The sequence below is a fragment of the Centropristis striata genome, chromosome 15, assembly GCF_030273125.1.
Source record: "Centropristis striata isolate RG_2023a ecotype Rhode Island chromosome 15, C.striata_1.0, whole genome shotgun sequence".
In the NCBI taxonomy this organism is placed as follows: Eukaryota; Metazoa; Chordata; class Actinopteri; order Perciformes; family Serranidae; genus Centropristis; species Centropristis striata.
The window spans coordinates 26,543,624-26,559,639 of record NC_081531.1 but is presented as its reverse complement, the minus strand read 5'-3'; the positions used below and the strand labels follow the sequence as shown (position 1 = coordinate 26,559,639).

The 16,016-nt window shown below is 36.7% G+C and overlaps 1 protein-coding gene across 1 annotated transcript in view; it reads right to left on the bottom strand.

The window, feature by feature from the left end:
* Positions 1-1,371: 1,371 nt before the first annotated feature.
* The window catches only part of hyou1 (hypoxia up-regulated 1), a 31,540-nt gene continuing 16,895 nt past the window's right edge, over positions 1,372-16,016 (bottom strand). The window contains exons 12-24 of the mRNA XM_059351215.1: positions 15,705-15,837; positions 14,249-14,433; positions 13,801-13,939; positions 11,908-11,965; positions 10,871-10,947; positions 9,964-10,137; positions 9,032-9,189; positions 8,859-8,946; positions 7,253-7,509; positions 7,084-7,168; positions 6,044-6,305; positions 5,822-5,929; positions 1,372-3,465 (exon numbers count right to left, since the gene is read on the bottom strand). Coding sequence (XP_059207198.1) covers positions 3,416-3,465; positions 5,822-5,929; positions 6,044-6,305; positions 7,084-7,168; positions 7,253-7,509; positions 8,859-8,946; positions 9,032-9,189; positions 9,964-10,137; positions 10,871-10,947; positions 11,908-11,965; positions 13,801-13,939; positions 14,249-14,433; positions 15,705-15,837 — 1,774 coding nt within the window. The 3' untranslated portion in view covers positions 1,372-3,415. The remainder of the gene's footprint in view (positions 3,466-5,821; positions 5,930-6,043; positions 6,306-7,083; positions 7,169-7,252; positions 7,510-8,858; positions 8,947-9,031; positions 9,190-9,963; positions 10,138-10,870; positions 10,948-11,907; positions 11,966-13,800; positions 13,940-14,248; positions 14,434-15,704; positions 15,838-16,016) is intronic.

Genomic DNA, 16,016 nt, shown 5'->3' with positions numbered 1-16,016 from the left:
GAATTCAACCCATCAAGGAGAGACTATACATATTTCTCCAGCCCTTCATGATGTACTCTAGGATAAAGTACTTCTTCAACTTTTTTTTGCAAAGACCTACATAGGGTTGGGGGCCGTGATATCGGCAATGTCGAGCTACCGGACCATAGTCCTGCATACTTTAATGTAATAGCCCAAAATAATTTAAAAGATGCTATCAAAGCTTTGAGATGGTGTGCATACGAACAGGACTTTGAACCCTAATAGATTAGTTGCACAATTTAGGGGGTGGCTGACTCAAGGCTTAACTTTTAATGTACTTTTTTTATGATCTCTTTCAAGTGGTCTTCAACAGAAAAATGCAACTCGTAGGTCCCATATAATTTTGTATTTCCACATAACATAAAATGCAAAAACAGAGAAATGGGGAAACTTATGTGAGCTACAATGTCTAGTGTGACTTTATGGAGAGAGTTTTGTTTTTCACCACTCCAGTTCAGAAAAGTCTTTACACCAAATCTTGTGATTGTTATAGACAGTATGGTTTATTCTGAGGCAAATCATTATCACACCTTCTGGTCTTGCCTATTATTAATTATTTTCTGGCAGGGGTTCATGATGTTTTTCAAAAAGTATTCCAGGTGGACATTCCTCTCACACTAAAGACATTGTATCTCGGTGAACATTTCACATCTCGGGCTGGTTATTTGTTTTATTAAGTGCAGCGAGCAGGAAAGTCATTACCAGAAAGTGGCTAAAACCAGGAATTCCTCCAGCTGAGGATTGGATTTGCATAATTTTATATCATTAAGATAGAAAGGATTACTTTTTCAATTAGACTGCAAAGAGACAAATTTATGAAAAAAAGATGGTATAACGGGACTGATGACATTACACGACCATTTGTTTAATTTAAACTTGTACCTTTTCTTTCTTTATCTTTTCTTGTAAAAAAAATATGAGTAACAAAGACACAACCCAGTTCTGTGTATGTATGTATGTATATATATGTGTGTGTGTGTCTGTGTGTATATATATATATATATACACACACACACGTATATATACATATATATACATACATACATACACATGTGTATATATATATATATATATATATACATACATACATACACATGTGTATATATATATATATATATATATATATATATATATATATATATATATATATATATATATATATATATATATATATAAATATATATACACCTGTTTGTGAATATATTTTTAGCTGTATTTTTGTGTTTTAAAACATATTAGAACCATATTACAGAAGGCTCAGATGAATTAGGCTAATAAGCCATATAAGACTTGTTACTTTGATTGTATGGACCGTGATATGACTCAAGAAAAAGAGTTTCAAAAAAGGCATTTAAAAAAACAAAATAAAAGATTTATTAACAGTTTAGAAACACAACATTGTTTGTATTTTCCATTCCTGACTTATTTGTTCAGTTCCCACCTTCAAATAATCCATAGCACGACTGGGCAATATAACAACATATGTTGTCAAAATAATCAAAACATGTCTACCGTAGAAAGCATGAATGTTGTCTGTCTCCATGTGTCAGCCCTGTGATCTGTGACCTGCCCAGGGTGAACCCCGCCTCTCACCCACTGTCAGCTGATCGGCTCCAGCCCGCTGCGACCAGAGTTCAGATAAGTGGACAAGGATAATGAATAAATAAATGAATGTCTATTGTATATATATCGTTCTATACTGATGAACTGACTGTCGAAAAACTAGTGGCAGAATTGGATTACAACATATGGACAACGGTTTATGTTGTGATGGTGCAAATCATAGAGAACGCTTCTTGCTAACATGGAGTGCAGGGTATACTAAAATAGGCTTTACCATTAGTTACTATATATATATATAGATAACTTATTACATTACCTATATCAGGATTGAGGTGTTTATCACTCAGACAATTCCAACCACAGAAGCACACAGCTAACCCAAAGTGCTGATCCAATGACCCTAATCCACAGCTGTTCTAACAGAAAAATGGAATCTGAGCAAGAAAATGCATCACTGCATTTGACGGAAACAAGTTGAGCATGCTGAGGGAAAGAACTGTGATGACACTATAAATCTTTTACAATGGTTGGCACCTTTTAAAACTTAAAAAAAAAAAAACATGGACTTTGACCATTTTCACTGAGACACATTCAAGCTGTTCTCATTTGGCATCAGTTGCCATTTTAGTTTATCCAGCCAGATCAGAAAAAAATGATAGGGCATATTTTTTGGAGATACTGTTTAAAAGTTAAATACCCACCAGGGAGTTCTGTTTTAACCAGTGTGGTGGTGCACATACAGGAAATAACCTGAGTGGTCAATCACCAACATGAACCGCTACACAATGGACCCAAATGTGGTGGTTTCTTCTGCACTGTCAGGAGACGTAATGATTCTATTCAGCCAGTAATTAGAAACCTCTAAATTACAGAGGGTGCATAATGTTGGACGATCACCAGTAAACAAGCATACGTTAGCACACGTTAGCATACTATAAAAAAAAAAAAAAAAAAAAAGTATGTGATTTAACACGAAAATGACACATCATCAGTAGTACTGCTTATACAGCAGGTAGTTCCACTATCTGCACATATATATATGATGCACATTCATGCCAGAATTTCTGATCAAGTTTATCAGATCAACATCAACGGCTGCTTACTGCTTCTAAAAGCCCAGTTAGTAATTACAGTATGACTTACTATATTAGACCATCAGTTAGGACAGAACTGTATTGTTATTGTCGCGATTCACCAGATAAAAAATGCTTTTCATTCAAATCAACTGACTGTACTTCTAATACTTTTCTAAATATACTGTATGGAATTGAAGTGCTTATATGGTTTCCAAATATATCTAAAAATGATTTGGCCAAAAAATAATCTGGATTGAATCAGATATTAACCTCAATACAACACAGCATATTTGAGAATACTGTGCACAGGACTAAGCATGACATGACTCTTTCATGAATGACAAACCAGACTATAACAGCACTCAGCTGTGTACATATAGTTCCAGTATAGCAAAGCACTGGTTACATCTTCCTCTTTATTAGCATGTGAACATTTGTCTGGACATGCATCTATAACATACAGACGCAGTCTTAGGCATTTCTTTTTGTTGAGCAGCTTCTTTATGGTGTTTGAGAGTCCGTTGCTTTGGGAAATCCAGAATCCAACAAAGACAGAAGAGATTAACAGCACAGAAGAGGGGACAAGATGAGTGATCTACAATCCTTTTCTCCAATCAGCTTCCAGCAGTTTAATTAACAAGGAAATAAAAAAAATGAAAGACAAAATAAAACCAAACAGAAAAAACAGAGCAAGGAGGAACTTGAACATTTATACAATGTCAATAAATAAAGTGATTTTTCCCCAGTTCAAGCTGTTATAATTCATCCTCTATGTGGTTTTCACGTTGGGCCTTCTCCGTTGGTCCTGGAAATGAGGACGGAGAAGGAAAAAAATGAATACGGTGTGTGGAAGTGTTGTGGATTACATGAACTCAGTTTGTCAGTGCAGAAAAGCACAAGGACCGTAGTGAATATATTCCTTCCCCAGTCCATGCTACTAGTGCCAGTTGACTCAAGCCCAGACAGAAAAACATGTTGCTATGGTGAAGCTTGTTAGCCAAGACTGATTTACTGCAACGTTTCAGAAGGCCTTTGTTAAAGGTAGAGGGAAACATTCAGCACTTGCTTGATTGATTCCCAGCTTTGCTTTATGTTAAATCACGCACATAATGATTATAACTATGACACAACAGAATCATTATTGAAACTTAAAACGTCAAATTGCAAAATCCGTGCAGCTAAATTTGCGATAAATTAAAAACATCCAACATTTCAGTAAGAGAAGAACAGGATTTAGCTTAGTGGACATTTTCAGCACTAGTAGCAGACTGAGAATTTACCCGGTGATACCAAATTATGTGAGAACTTTTGAAATGTACAAAGATCTGTCTTTTGGATGAGATGAGAATAAAATAAATTACATCACACCGTCATGAAGAATTTTATATTTTGAACAAGTGTAACAACAGAAACACAATCATTTTGTTTTTGTTATCACAGTTCATTGTCCAGGACAGATCAAATTTCACCTTCCTTAAATTAATTAACTTGCATACCATTTACCAGACATCTCTCATAGATGGGGAAAAGACTTCAAAAATGAATATATTGAGGATGATTGGCTGGCAACTAGACACCTGAGAAGGTCCACATCTACTTGTAACCGGCTGAGAGAAACTCAGTACAAGATACTCCACAGGCTGCATATTACTCCTGTGGTTTTAAACAAAACTCACCACTCCATAGCTCCTCTGTATACCAAGACCAACTTAGAAAGGGGGACGTATTTCCATTACTTTTGGGAATGTAAACTAATTTCCAGATTTTGGTCACATATTTCAAAGGTAGTCAGTGGGATATTTAAAATAAAAATGAAGAAAGAGGTTTTCCTCCTCGGCCTTCCCTCTAGGGACTTGCATCTCACTGCGTCACATCATCAGCTCCTTGATAAACTCCTTCTAGTTTCTCCAAAGTGTATATTAAAAAAATGGATCAAAACTCTTCCACCTAGTGTCACTTTTTGGTACAGGGAGATCCGTGATATCCTCCTCATGAAAGGTTACTTTAGGTTGATGGGATGGTTTTCTGACTGGCGATCATGAATACCTATTGCGGACTGGAGACAAACTCGAACTGTATTTTTTATTTATTTTTATAAATGATTATGTCATTATTATTGTCTTGGTCATTATGATTATTTTCACCCTTTTTTTGCCTAACTTTGTATAGTGTGTGTTGTCTGTCGGGATGGGGCGGGGGGTTCTGTTTCTGTGTTTTGTATTGTTAATGTGTTTAAAACATACACCCACGTTTTCCCATGAAGTTATTATTATTATTTTTTTAAACACACTTTTTTGTTTTTAATTTATTGACAAAAAAAAAAATTAAGCTTGTGATGAACAGGCCCTTGTACCTCCTGCTGGCAGAGCCAACACACACTAATTATGCGTCATGTTGCTGCTGTTATAGCAAACATCGATTAGAAAATGATACATTTATTCATAATCATCACATATACCGTCTATTCAATCAATAATGTTTGATTTGGCCAAACACTAAAGTGATTTACAGTAACTAAATGCAGTTCTTGAGTATAATGTTTAAATCTGGCTCAAGAAGTTTAAATTTGTAGAAAGTGCAGTTGTCATATTAAAAATATATATTATTTAGATTGGCAACATACATATTTTAACTTCATTCCACTTCAGTCAAAGTAATTTCCTGCCAGCATTCTTCTCTTATGTCAGTTGCAGGAACAGCGTTGTTTTTTGCTGGTCAAAATAATGGCCAGCAAACATGCGGCATCAGTTCATTTTGTGCAGCAGTAGAATGATTGACCTAATGCCTCCTTTCAAGGGAGCGTGCACAGACCCTGATGAAGTAAGTCTGGCTGAACAAAGACGGCTCATAACCAGTCAGCACTGATTGGGTTTAAGGCTGAGCCATGTAACGCAATGAAAGCTGTCGATCTTGCTTCAAGGGCATCTCTGGAGTTTACAATGCTTAAGGAAAAGGTAACAGAATGACTGGCAAACTAATGTAATCCATTACAATAGTCCAGTAGTTAGATAGGTTCCATTTGGGATAAGACTATATCAGTGAGGGGTTCTTTCAGTTCAGTGGATCTCTAAGCCTGTTTAATGTCTTATTGGACCACATTAAATATGTTCCAATTATTTTGTCCACCAGCTAAAGTTCTCCGGCATCATCAGCAAACCGACCTGTAGTTGGTGTTTCTTCTGTAGGCTGTGATTGGCTCTCTGAGTCCGTGTGTACAGTGCTCTCTTCAGTAGGCGGGGCTTCGCCTGGCTGAACCCCCTCTGGGCTTTCTGTATGGATGAAAAAAAGACATGCAAGGTTATTTAAAGCCGTATTCTAATTCCATTTTTTTTAAATTCATAAGCGAACAACAATCGTCAGGTGAGCGTTTGTGTTTGACCCACCGCTCTTTTTATCAGTGCTCTCCTCTGTGGGAGGAATGACGCTCTCGTCGGCTGTGTTGTTGGCCTTGCTGCTTTTATCAGAGCTGGTGCTGTTCTTGGCTTTGGGTTTAACTTTGGGCTTGGCAAACTTGGCCTTGTTGAGCAAGTAGTTCACCTCTCGATCCAACAGAGCCAGTTTGGACTCGATGTCTTTGGACAACAGAATGGGCCGCTCCTTTGGAGAGCGTTTCTCCTGCTCTGCTACAGTCTCGTTCTTCCACGTCTGGAGCAGAGAGAGACAATTGTACACCAGAAAGTCAGTTTAACAGTTAGGCATAAGAACTGTGTGTCTTTTTCTGTCTTTTGTGCCTTTTTTGGTCATTTTGTGTCTTTTTTAGTCCCTTAGCCCAACATAAAATGTTATTTTGAATCTTTTTTTTACTTTCAAAACACTATCATGCCCAATAAAGAATTTTAAATGTTGCAAATGTGAACAAAGGTTGCAAATATAACATATAAGAGGGTTACATCCAGTTCTATCATTTTATACTAAATATATTTGATGATATAGCAAGTAAAACTGGAGACAAGCTCAAACTGAAACTGGCCTCATGGAGTTTACAGCCAGAACTTTAGAGGTAAGTTTACAGTAGCTCCACGCTGCTTTGTTTTCTAGTCTGGATGTGATGAAGAAGTTATGATTTGGAGCTTTTGGAGACTCCAGAGGGTTAAACCTAGATTTGCAACATTGAAAGGAGTTATTTAAAATGCTGCTTCTCTTCGCCTAACTCTGCCGATTTTCCTGTCTCTCACTCTTCTAATCATTGTTACCACAACAAAAAAGGCAACAAACTTATCCTGCTTAGTGCCCCAGAGGTACAGTGCTATTCCTGTGGACACAGAACTGATGAAGATGACTCGACTAGTTTACCAGGCAAGAAGGACCTAAAATAGTCACTATTGAGAAATAGTGAACTTAAACGTAGCATTAAACAAGGCGTCTGTTCTATTTTTTGTGTCCAGAGGAGTGCAATGAAAACATGAATACTTTCACCACCTACTGTTGTTTCGTTGATCACTTTTTCTAGCATACTGAGCTCCACTTCAGTGAAGATCTGATCATCCTCTGGAATCAGTTTAGCACTCCTTTGAAAAAAAAAAAGAAAGTCAATACAAAAGTACTGACTCGCTAAAAAATCTTCACATCTCCAATTTCCTGTTCAGACTCACCTCAAGAAAAAGCTGGAGGTGTTGAGCATGCTCTCCAGGGTGGCCAGTCGGTCCGGCCATTTGCGTCGCTCCTCCACCCTGAAAAACATGTCTTTACACAGACTCTTGAGCTGAGATAGCTTCTCTCTCAGCTGCTTGGTGGTGGCAGCGTAGCCGTCCTCATCCATCCACTCCGATGCCTCGCTCAGCTTGGTAGAGATCTGCTCCTTCTCCGCCTCCGACACCACAAACTGGTAATCCTCCTGGTACATCTTGTCCTGCAGGAGGAGAAGGAGAAGGACACAAGCATTACAGGTTGTGTCGTACGGGTGATGTGGGGACATATTACATCCTCTTTTCACTCTTATTATTCATCCATATCCTTTCTTTGGCCATCAACTGCTTCCACATTTTTTCAACATGGAAACTTCATTCAAGTATCAAAATATTAATCTTATTAAGAATGTGCCAGCTTTTACTTTACTTATCTGGAGCCAACCCTATGGGCTGAAATATGTGCCACCATAAACTGGATTTGAATTACTTTAATTTGAATTTGTATTGTATAATTCGAATCATTGCATTGAAAAACTGAATCTGAATCACATAATTTGAATTTGTATTGTTCAATTTGAATCATTGCATTGAAAAACTGAATCTGAATTGTAATTTGAAATTGAATTTATTAGTTTGGAACTGAATGTTAAGATTTCACAATTCAAATTCAAAATGCAATTTCAATATTCTGCAACGAACATCCGAGTAGTTGAGGCAGAGCAATGAGGAGTGAAGCTACACAGATCGCCTCTTCGGCCAATCACCACCTCCGTTTTCTGCGCTTGATTGCTCTCCCTACCCAAATGTTCGTCGCAGAAAATTGAAATTGAATTTTGCGAACTGAATTTGTATTGTGAAATCTTAACATTCAGTTCCAAACTAATACATTCAAGTTCAAATTACAATTCAGATTCAGTTTTTCAATGCAATGATTCAAATTGAACAATACAAATTCAAATTATGTGATTCAAATTCAGTTTTTTTAATGCAATTATTCAAGTTAAGCAATTCAAATATAAATAATTGAAATTCAGTTTCTGGTGGCACAGATCTCAGCCCATAAAATCCCATCTGACATTGACACACAGAGAACCATTTACATTCACACCTACAGGCAATTTAGATTCAAAAGTTAAACTAAGCTGCATGTCTTTGAACTGTGAGCCCAAAAAAAACCTGACACAGGGAGAACATGCAACTCCACACAGAAGGGTCTACTCCAGGAACTCTTGAGGCAACATTGCTACGCACCACACCATTGAGCCATTCAACACATAATTATTGCAACACGCACAATAAGTTAACCCATTCTCACCTTCCAACTTCTTCTTACATACTGAATTAAAGCCTGCATACAATTGCAGCTTCAACATTCAACATCATTTTAAATTATTGGTGTTATTCTTTTCAATTCCTTAGTGACACAGGCTGCATTTTACACATTAAAGAATGTAACGCCTGGGATTATTGTTGGCTTGTATTTACTCTAAAATGCACTAGAAACACAAATTTCTTAAAACAAAAACAGATAAAAAAAATATAAAGCTAAAAAAAAATCATAATTTTTTACCTGTGTCTCAAAGATAAAAGCTTCCAGACTGTTCAGTGACTTTTCCCTTTCCTGTTTGGCCAAGTCTCTGTCTGTCAAATCCTGTAACCTGAAAAGATACAAAGACTTGTTTAAGCCAGTTAAACTGAGAACCAAAAAGCACATGGGCTAAATAGAAAAAAGTGCTGCTGTACTTCTTCTTAGAGGAGGTGACGTATTCCGGCGTGGGGTTCAGGATGTCGTTAATGATGAGTTCCACTGTGATGTCTTCAGAGATTTTGCTCTTTCGCTGAGGTTTAGCCTTCTTCTCCACTTCTTTCTCCGCCTCAGATTTCTCTTCATCCTTTTCCTCCTTTACCAGCAGAAATATGGTTATTTTCAATACAAAGTCTGTAGAAGCTAGTCTAATGCTCAACATGGGTCAAAAATTACCCGCATTAATTTTCCATGTTGTTTAATGCTGCTGTGTGTTTCTGTGCTCTATCTTTTGATATCAACTTATTTTATGATTGAATATTCCAAGTATTCTTTAAATATCTTGTTTTTTTATAACAAGAGATCATCATTTCCATTTTGCCTCTCCTACTTTAGAAAGAAAAAAAGTTTTTGTATTATTACATAGCTAACTACTTGGCTAAGTAGCTTGCCAAGCTAACGACTTGGCCAAGAAGTTTGCTAAGTAGTTTGCTTAAGAAGCTACTTAGCCCTGAAGTTAACTAAGTAGTTAGCTTAGCAAGCTACTTAGCTAAAAAGTGGACATGGGTCATTTTTACCCTCCATGTTGTGCATTAGAAGGTTAGTGACACAAAAAAGGATTTTATTAAAAAATGAATAAAGGAAGAGATAAATGATCAATGATCAAAAACAAACTAATTGAGGAAAACCTGGAATACTGAATGATGAAAATAATTTATTGCAAAGATATAGAACATAAAAACTGTCGGGTCACTTTGGACCCATGTTGTGCATCAAAGGGTTAAATATAGATGAATATAGTATCAATAGAAGTCTAGTCTTTATCAAATATAGATGAATATAGTATACAATAGAAGTCTAGTATTTATTAAATATATATTTATATACTATAGAAGTGTTTCTCAGACAGATTATATGTGACAAAGCTTACCTTGGCGTCATCGTTACTTCCTGCCTCCCCCGTCTTCTCCTGACTTTTGCCTTCTCCTTCACTTTTCTCTGAATCATCCTGCTTCTCATTGGCAGCCTTGTCCTTACCATCCTCGTCCTTGTTGTCCTCGTCCTTGCTGTCCTTTCCAGACTCTGGAGGCAATTCCTCCTCGTCCTGGACACAAAAAAGAAATAAATCAGTAAACAATGTAAGCTATGATCTCAGGCCATGCATGACTAACCACAAACTTAGTTCTAAAACTGTTATAGAAAAGCCAGAGCATGAAGAATTAGCATTTTTTCGATTTAAGTAGGGCTGGGCGATATGGACCAAAAGTCATATCCCAATACATTTAGGCTGAATATCGATATACGATATATATCCTGTTATTTTTATCACAAAGTGAGAGCAAATGTTCAGTCAAAGACAAAGTCAAATATGACATGTCACAAGTAGCTTTATTAAAACCGTTTATTTAAGTGAACATAAATACTGTATAACAGGAGTACCTTTTTTTAAACTCAAAGCTCCATAAAGTACATATTTAAATAAAAAATATCTTAAATAAAGTTAACCTATGAAATAAAATAGGCCAATCTTTTTCCGCAATAAATATTATTAAATAAGAAAATAATTACGAACATTAAAAAATAACTAAATATCACAAACCCTTATAAGGGCAGCATTTATATATAAAGTAAGAAAAAAACTACAAAAACTGTCAAAAACTATATCGATATATGCGATATGGTCTAATTCCATATCAGATTGAAAAATATATTGATATATCTTTTATATTGATGTATCGCCCAGCCCTAAGTACAGGCACTTCCTTACTGTTTTTGATTAATAAACATATCCGTGTCTCCGACTAACTTATTGGGACACTGCTGTGAGCTATAATTACCTGAACAGGTTCAGTTACATTTGGAGCAGGTTCTGATGATCCTCCTCCAAACAAGGTGGAAATTGTGTTACCAAGTTCTGAAAGACAGCATATTGTTAGCTCAGTCAGTCAGTCAGTAATAATAGAAGTATACATTATATTACAGGCTGTAGAATGCAGTAATAAGTAAGAAGGCAATTCAGATTACATGTTCATATTAAGGAGTAATGTGAATGTACTGTATGCTTGTTCTAAAAAAAAGGTACAACAAATCCTAAATAATTGTTGCTGATGATGTAATAGCTCTGTCCCTGAAACAGGAAATATATAGGAAGTAAAGGAGGAATACTGTAGATGCATTACAGTGGATTAGAGGGCTTTAAAAACATGGAAAGGAGGTAAAGTTGGATGTTTTTTAAGTGACACTGAAGCAGCTGTTGCCACGCTGACACGGGGAGAACATTCACACAAGAGAATCCAATGCCGGATTCGAACCTGCAACCCTCTTGCTGTGAGGCGACAGCTAACCACTACACCATTACTGTTATCAAAACAATTGAAATGAATGAAACAGCCAAGCATAATGGCACTCCACCCAGACACCACATCTCTATTAGTTATGATTTAAATGCATCTACCGGTTTACTGATTGTTTGTGTAATGCAACCATTGCTCCAAATATTTTGTTTAGTTCACAAATAGGGTTCTTCTACTGGGAGCCGGTGCCCAGTGACAAGACCAGCAAAGAGTTGGTGCCGCTGTGGAACCCGTTTTCCCACCGGGGAGCCGGCTCTTTGGCGGTGGAACCCCAAAGAACCTTTTGCAATTGGCCACCAGCCGGGAACCGCCTCCGGTGGAAAAACCCTGAGAGTGACGTTGCAGTGAGAATAACTGATTCAGGACCATCTTTTAGTACACAATTTCAACCAAGGGCACGGATCATGTCATGGTCGGGAAAATATCAGTAATAACAGTCGGAGCAATGAAGTGCCACTCTTCTAACACTAATAACAGAGTTTGCCAGGCTGAGGTTACAGATGTATGTTTGTAAAACTTACTCGTTAATGTGGATTCCTCTTCTTTGTCCTCCACAAGAGTTTCAAACACAGACTCCACCTGTGGATTACAACAGTAAAATATTAAATTAGCTGATGGATAAAAACAGCAAAATGAAAACCTGACTATTATTCAACCAACTAAAAAAAAAAAAGTTGAAATCTGGACTGTAAAAGAACGTTGTGCTTTAACAATGAGATTCTCAGTAGAGTTGTTAACCCAAAATCCAATAAGCATACAGACATACAATTTTTACAGATTAGGGGACGACACATGAACCATACGTGCTTTTGTAGTACCTTAGAGCTGAAACAAGTGTTGGGACAATGAAGCTTCGTGAAGCATTTGCTTTATTTTTTGACCCCACTAAATGGCGGTCCTGGCTTAAAAAAAAAAAAAAAAAAAAGGTTTCAGCAATGATAATCGAGTTGTTTTTCATTTTTGTTAAACAAAGAGCGCCATCTCTTGGGCTCCATAAAAAAAGCAAATGCTTCACAAAGCTTCGTTGTCCCAACACTAGCTGAAACACTAGCGAGTTGCACTTTAGCTGTTGGTCAGCCTGACAGCTCTGTAGCATTGTGAGCACAGTCCAGCAGTTAGTTGTGAACTAAGAATTTTGCGTTGCTGACATTTTTTTCTAGGCAACTGCGGTGCACACAGCTTGAGACAGCCAGGGAGGAGTGCAGGTGGGCCAAGGTTATAATAGTTTTGGATTTTTCATTAGTTTTAGTTTTAATTTCGTTGTGAATTTCAAATTCAGTTAGTTTAAGTTAGTATTTAGAGTGAGTTTGCTAGTTTTATTTTTTGAAAATGCTTAGTTTTAGTTTTATTAGTTTTAGTGTTTGTTTATTTGTAATGGGCTATGTGTTGGGTGCAAGATTCAAAGAGGTCATGATAAATTTTGCCTTTATTTGCCATTTTAGTCCCAATAAGGTTATTAACTCTTACAGTTCCGGATGTTTTGAATTTTGGTTGAAGTGTAGGCATCCCAGTCTCAGTAAACATATTTACCATGTGTTCCTGCATGTTCACTAACCAGCAGCTATTTAGTTGGAGCTAAATAAATACATTTCATATCATGGTTGAATTAAAGACTTTCACTTGCACAGAGTGAAAGCACAACATCCAAAGTTTAGAGTGTTGCGCCGGCGACACTTTCACCATAATAACTAAACGGTTTGAGCTATCGGGAAAATTCAAATGTTTTCCAAAAGCTGAGAAGTTGCTCTTTACAGCCAATATGGTGTCATTACGGTGATTTCAATGCGCTTCTCCCTGAAGCCCACAAAGCAGGAATACACACACTCAGCGGTGAAGAGAAACACTGGATTATGTATGAAAAAGTTGATAAAGATGAAAAAAGGACATTTTCACTATAATTTTAGTTAGTTTTGTAACCACACAATACAGTTTCAGTTAGTTATCGTTATTTTAAAAACTCTGGTTTTTATTTTTAATGTTAATGTTTAATGTCAATGAAATGTTTTTTCAATTCTAGTTTTCGTTATTTCGTTAACTTTAATAACCTTGAGGTGGGCTGGTCGCAGTGTCAGATTAGTTCAAAGCACCGGAAACAAAACAGCTACATGGGACGTGGCTGCACGTGTCCACGACAATGCATGCAACATCATGGCTGCATGACCGGGACAAGTGTGCAGTGCATGTCTGAGCCTGAAGCTCAGATGTGTGAAATGGGAGAACACTTGTTGATAAATGATCAGTTAAGGCGGGTCGGCTTTCAGCATACATGTATTGTATGTTTGAGAATTTTTACCTTCTCGTATGACAAACTTACAATAATTGTGTGCTTCCAATAAAAAATGATCTACCAGTTCTGGTTTAATTGTGTGAATGTTTGGTAAGAAAGCTTAAAAATGTCAAAAAGTGTGACTGACCCGATCCAGCAGAAGCACCCCACTTTCATCCATGTTGAAATGGGCTTTAATGCCTTTTGATTCTGCATCTCCGTGCTTCTGAAAGCTGCTGCCTACTCCAGAAAGCTTGACTGTGGTCAGGTTCAGAGAGCCAAACACACTGCAAAAACAACAAGCAGCAGGGAGAGAGAACAGTGTTTACATTCAAATACATACAGATCATGAGGGAATAAAGTGATGGGTCAAAGCAACGACTTGGAATGGATCAGACATTTGAATTTCATTGAAAGCCATCAAAGTCAAATCAAATGCCATGATAAATATAATATATATAAAGAAATGTATATAAACTTTGGTTCCTCCTAGTTGGCTGTTTATTCCCATCCTTTCAGGAATGTCATTAAGACTGCTCAAATGATGCAATTTCTGTGCAAAAAAAAAAAGAAGCTAAATCGAGCGGCTAACCAACCTGAGGTCATCTTGACTTAAGAAGCTGAGGTCACCATAGTTGATGTAGAAATCAAAGTCATTGTTGTATCGGTTGAATGTAATAACTTTGCGCTGGGGGTAGGGCGCCATCCTCTGGAAGAGGATACGCTTGTTGTGTTTCAGAGTTTTGATCCCCTCCTCCTCCGTCTCACGGGTGAACTCCACCTGAACGAATGAAACATGTTGTTTCCTTAACCCTTTGATGCACAACATACAAACACCTTCGAATGCACAACGTGGGTCAAAAATGACCCGCATTCATTTCCCATGTTATTTCTTGCTAATCTTTTTTTTTTTTAATACAACAGATCATTATATCCACTTTTCCTTTCATACTTTAAGAAATAGTTTTTGTATTATTAAATCAAGTTTACACACATGGGTCAAAAATGACCTTGTGCATTAGAAGCATAGTGAAACAAAAAGGGTTTTTATTAAAAAAGTAAGAAATGAAAACCAAAAATTAGGATGTATGATGATCAAAAACAAGTTATTATTAAGGAAAACTTGGAATACTGAATGATGAAATTCATTTATTGCAAAGGTATAGAATAAAAAAATTAGTCGGGTCACTTTAGACATGACACATCAAAGGGTTAACATGGCTAGTATTCAAGATTTATCTTTACGTCTAACTATGTAACAGAGCAATGCATTGTATCATATTTGGGTTGTAGTCCTTTTCAAAAAGACAAGGGGCCATAAAGGATGCAAAATATATATATATAGATATATATTTTGGACTCACATCACCTCCACAGCAGAGTGTTGTTAAAACAAATGACCACTGGTTCCCAACCAGGGTTATAATAGTTTTGGATTTTTTATTAGTTTTTCTTTCGTTGTGATTTTTTTGTTTACAAATTCAGTTAGTTTTACTACGTTTTTAGAGTGAGTTTGCTAGTTTTAATTAGTTTTTATTTTTAAGATAATGCTTAGTTTTAGTTTAGTTTTTATTAGTTTTAGTTTTTTTGTAATGGGGTATATGTTGGGTGCCTGATTGAATAAGTTCACAATAAATGTTGCCTTTATTTCCTGTGTCTGATCCATCTCAGCCCCAATAAGTGTATTAAGTCAGAAAATCAGATAGATTAAATAGATTACATATCAACCAAAAAGGTTTACGTATGAAAAAAGATGACAAAGACGAAAACTAAGGACATTTTCACTATAATTTAAGTTAGTTTTGTAACCACACAATACAGTTTCAGTTAGTTATCGTTTTTTTTTTTTAAACTGTCGTTTTTTATTTTTATTTCAGTTAATGAAAATGTTTTTTTCAATTCTAGTTTTCGTTATTTCATTAGTTAACTGTAATAACCTTGTTCCCAACCAATGAATGCAACATGAACTGCATGAGCAAAGTGATTAGAAATGTCATATTATTTCAGTTACTCCTCAGCAGCACGAAGCCATCATCAGTAACCGGCACTGACCTGAATGGGGAAGACGGCTGCATCTCGGACCAGAAAGGGCTTGACCTTGAAGGCCTTGCTCAGGGCTGCAGCCTGGTAGACGGCGCCCATGGCTGCTGCTTCGTCCGCATTGATGTTCTTCCCCAGCTCCTCTCTAGCAATAAATAGGACAGAATAATGCCTTACAATAACAATATCAAAAAGAATACTTGAAATAATATGCAAAACCAAAGTTCACAATATGACATCTAGAAACTATGTGCAATGAAAAGAGTCCAAAAGATGTGCATTAACCCTTTGATGCACAACATATGGACACCCCTTCTAATGCAC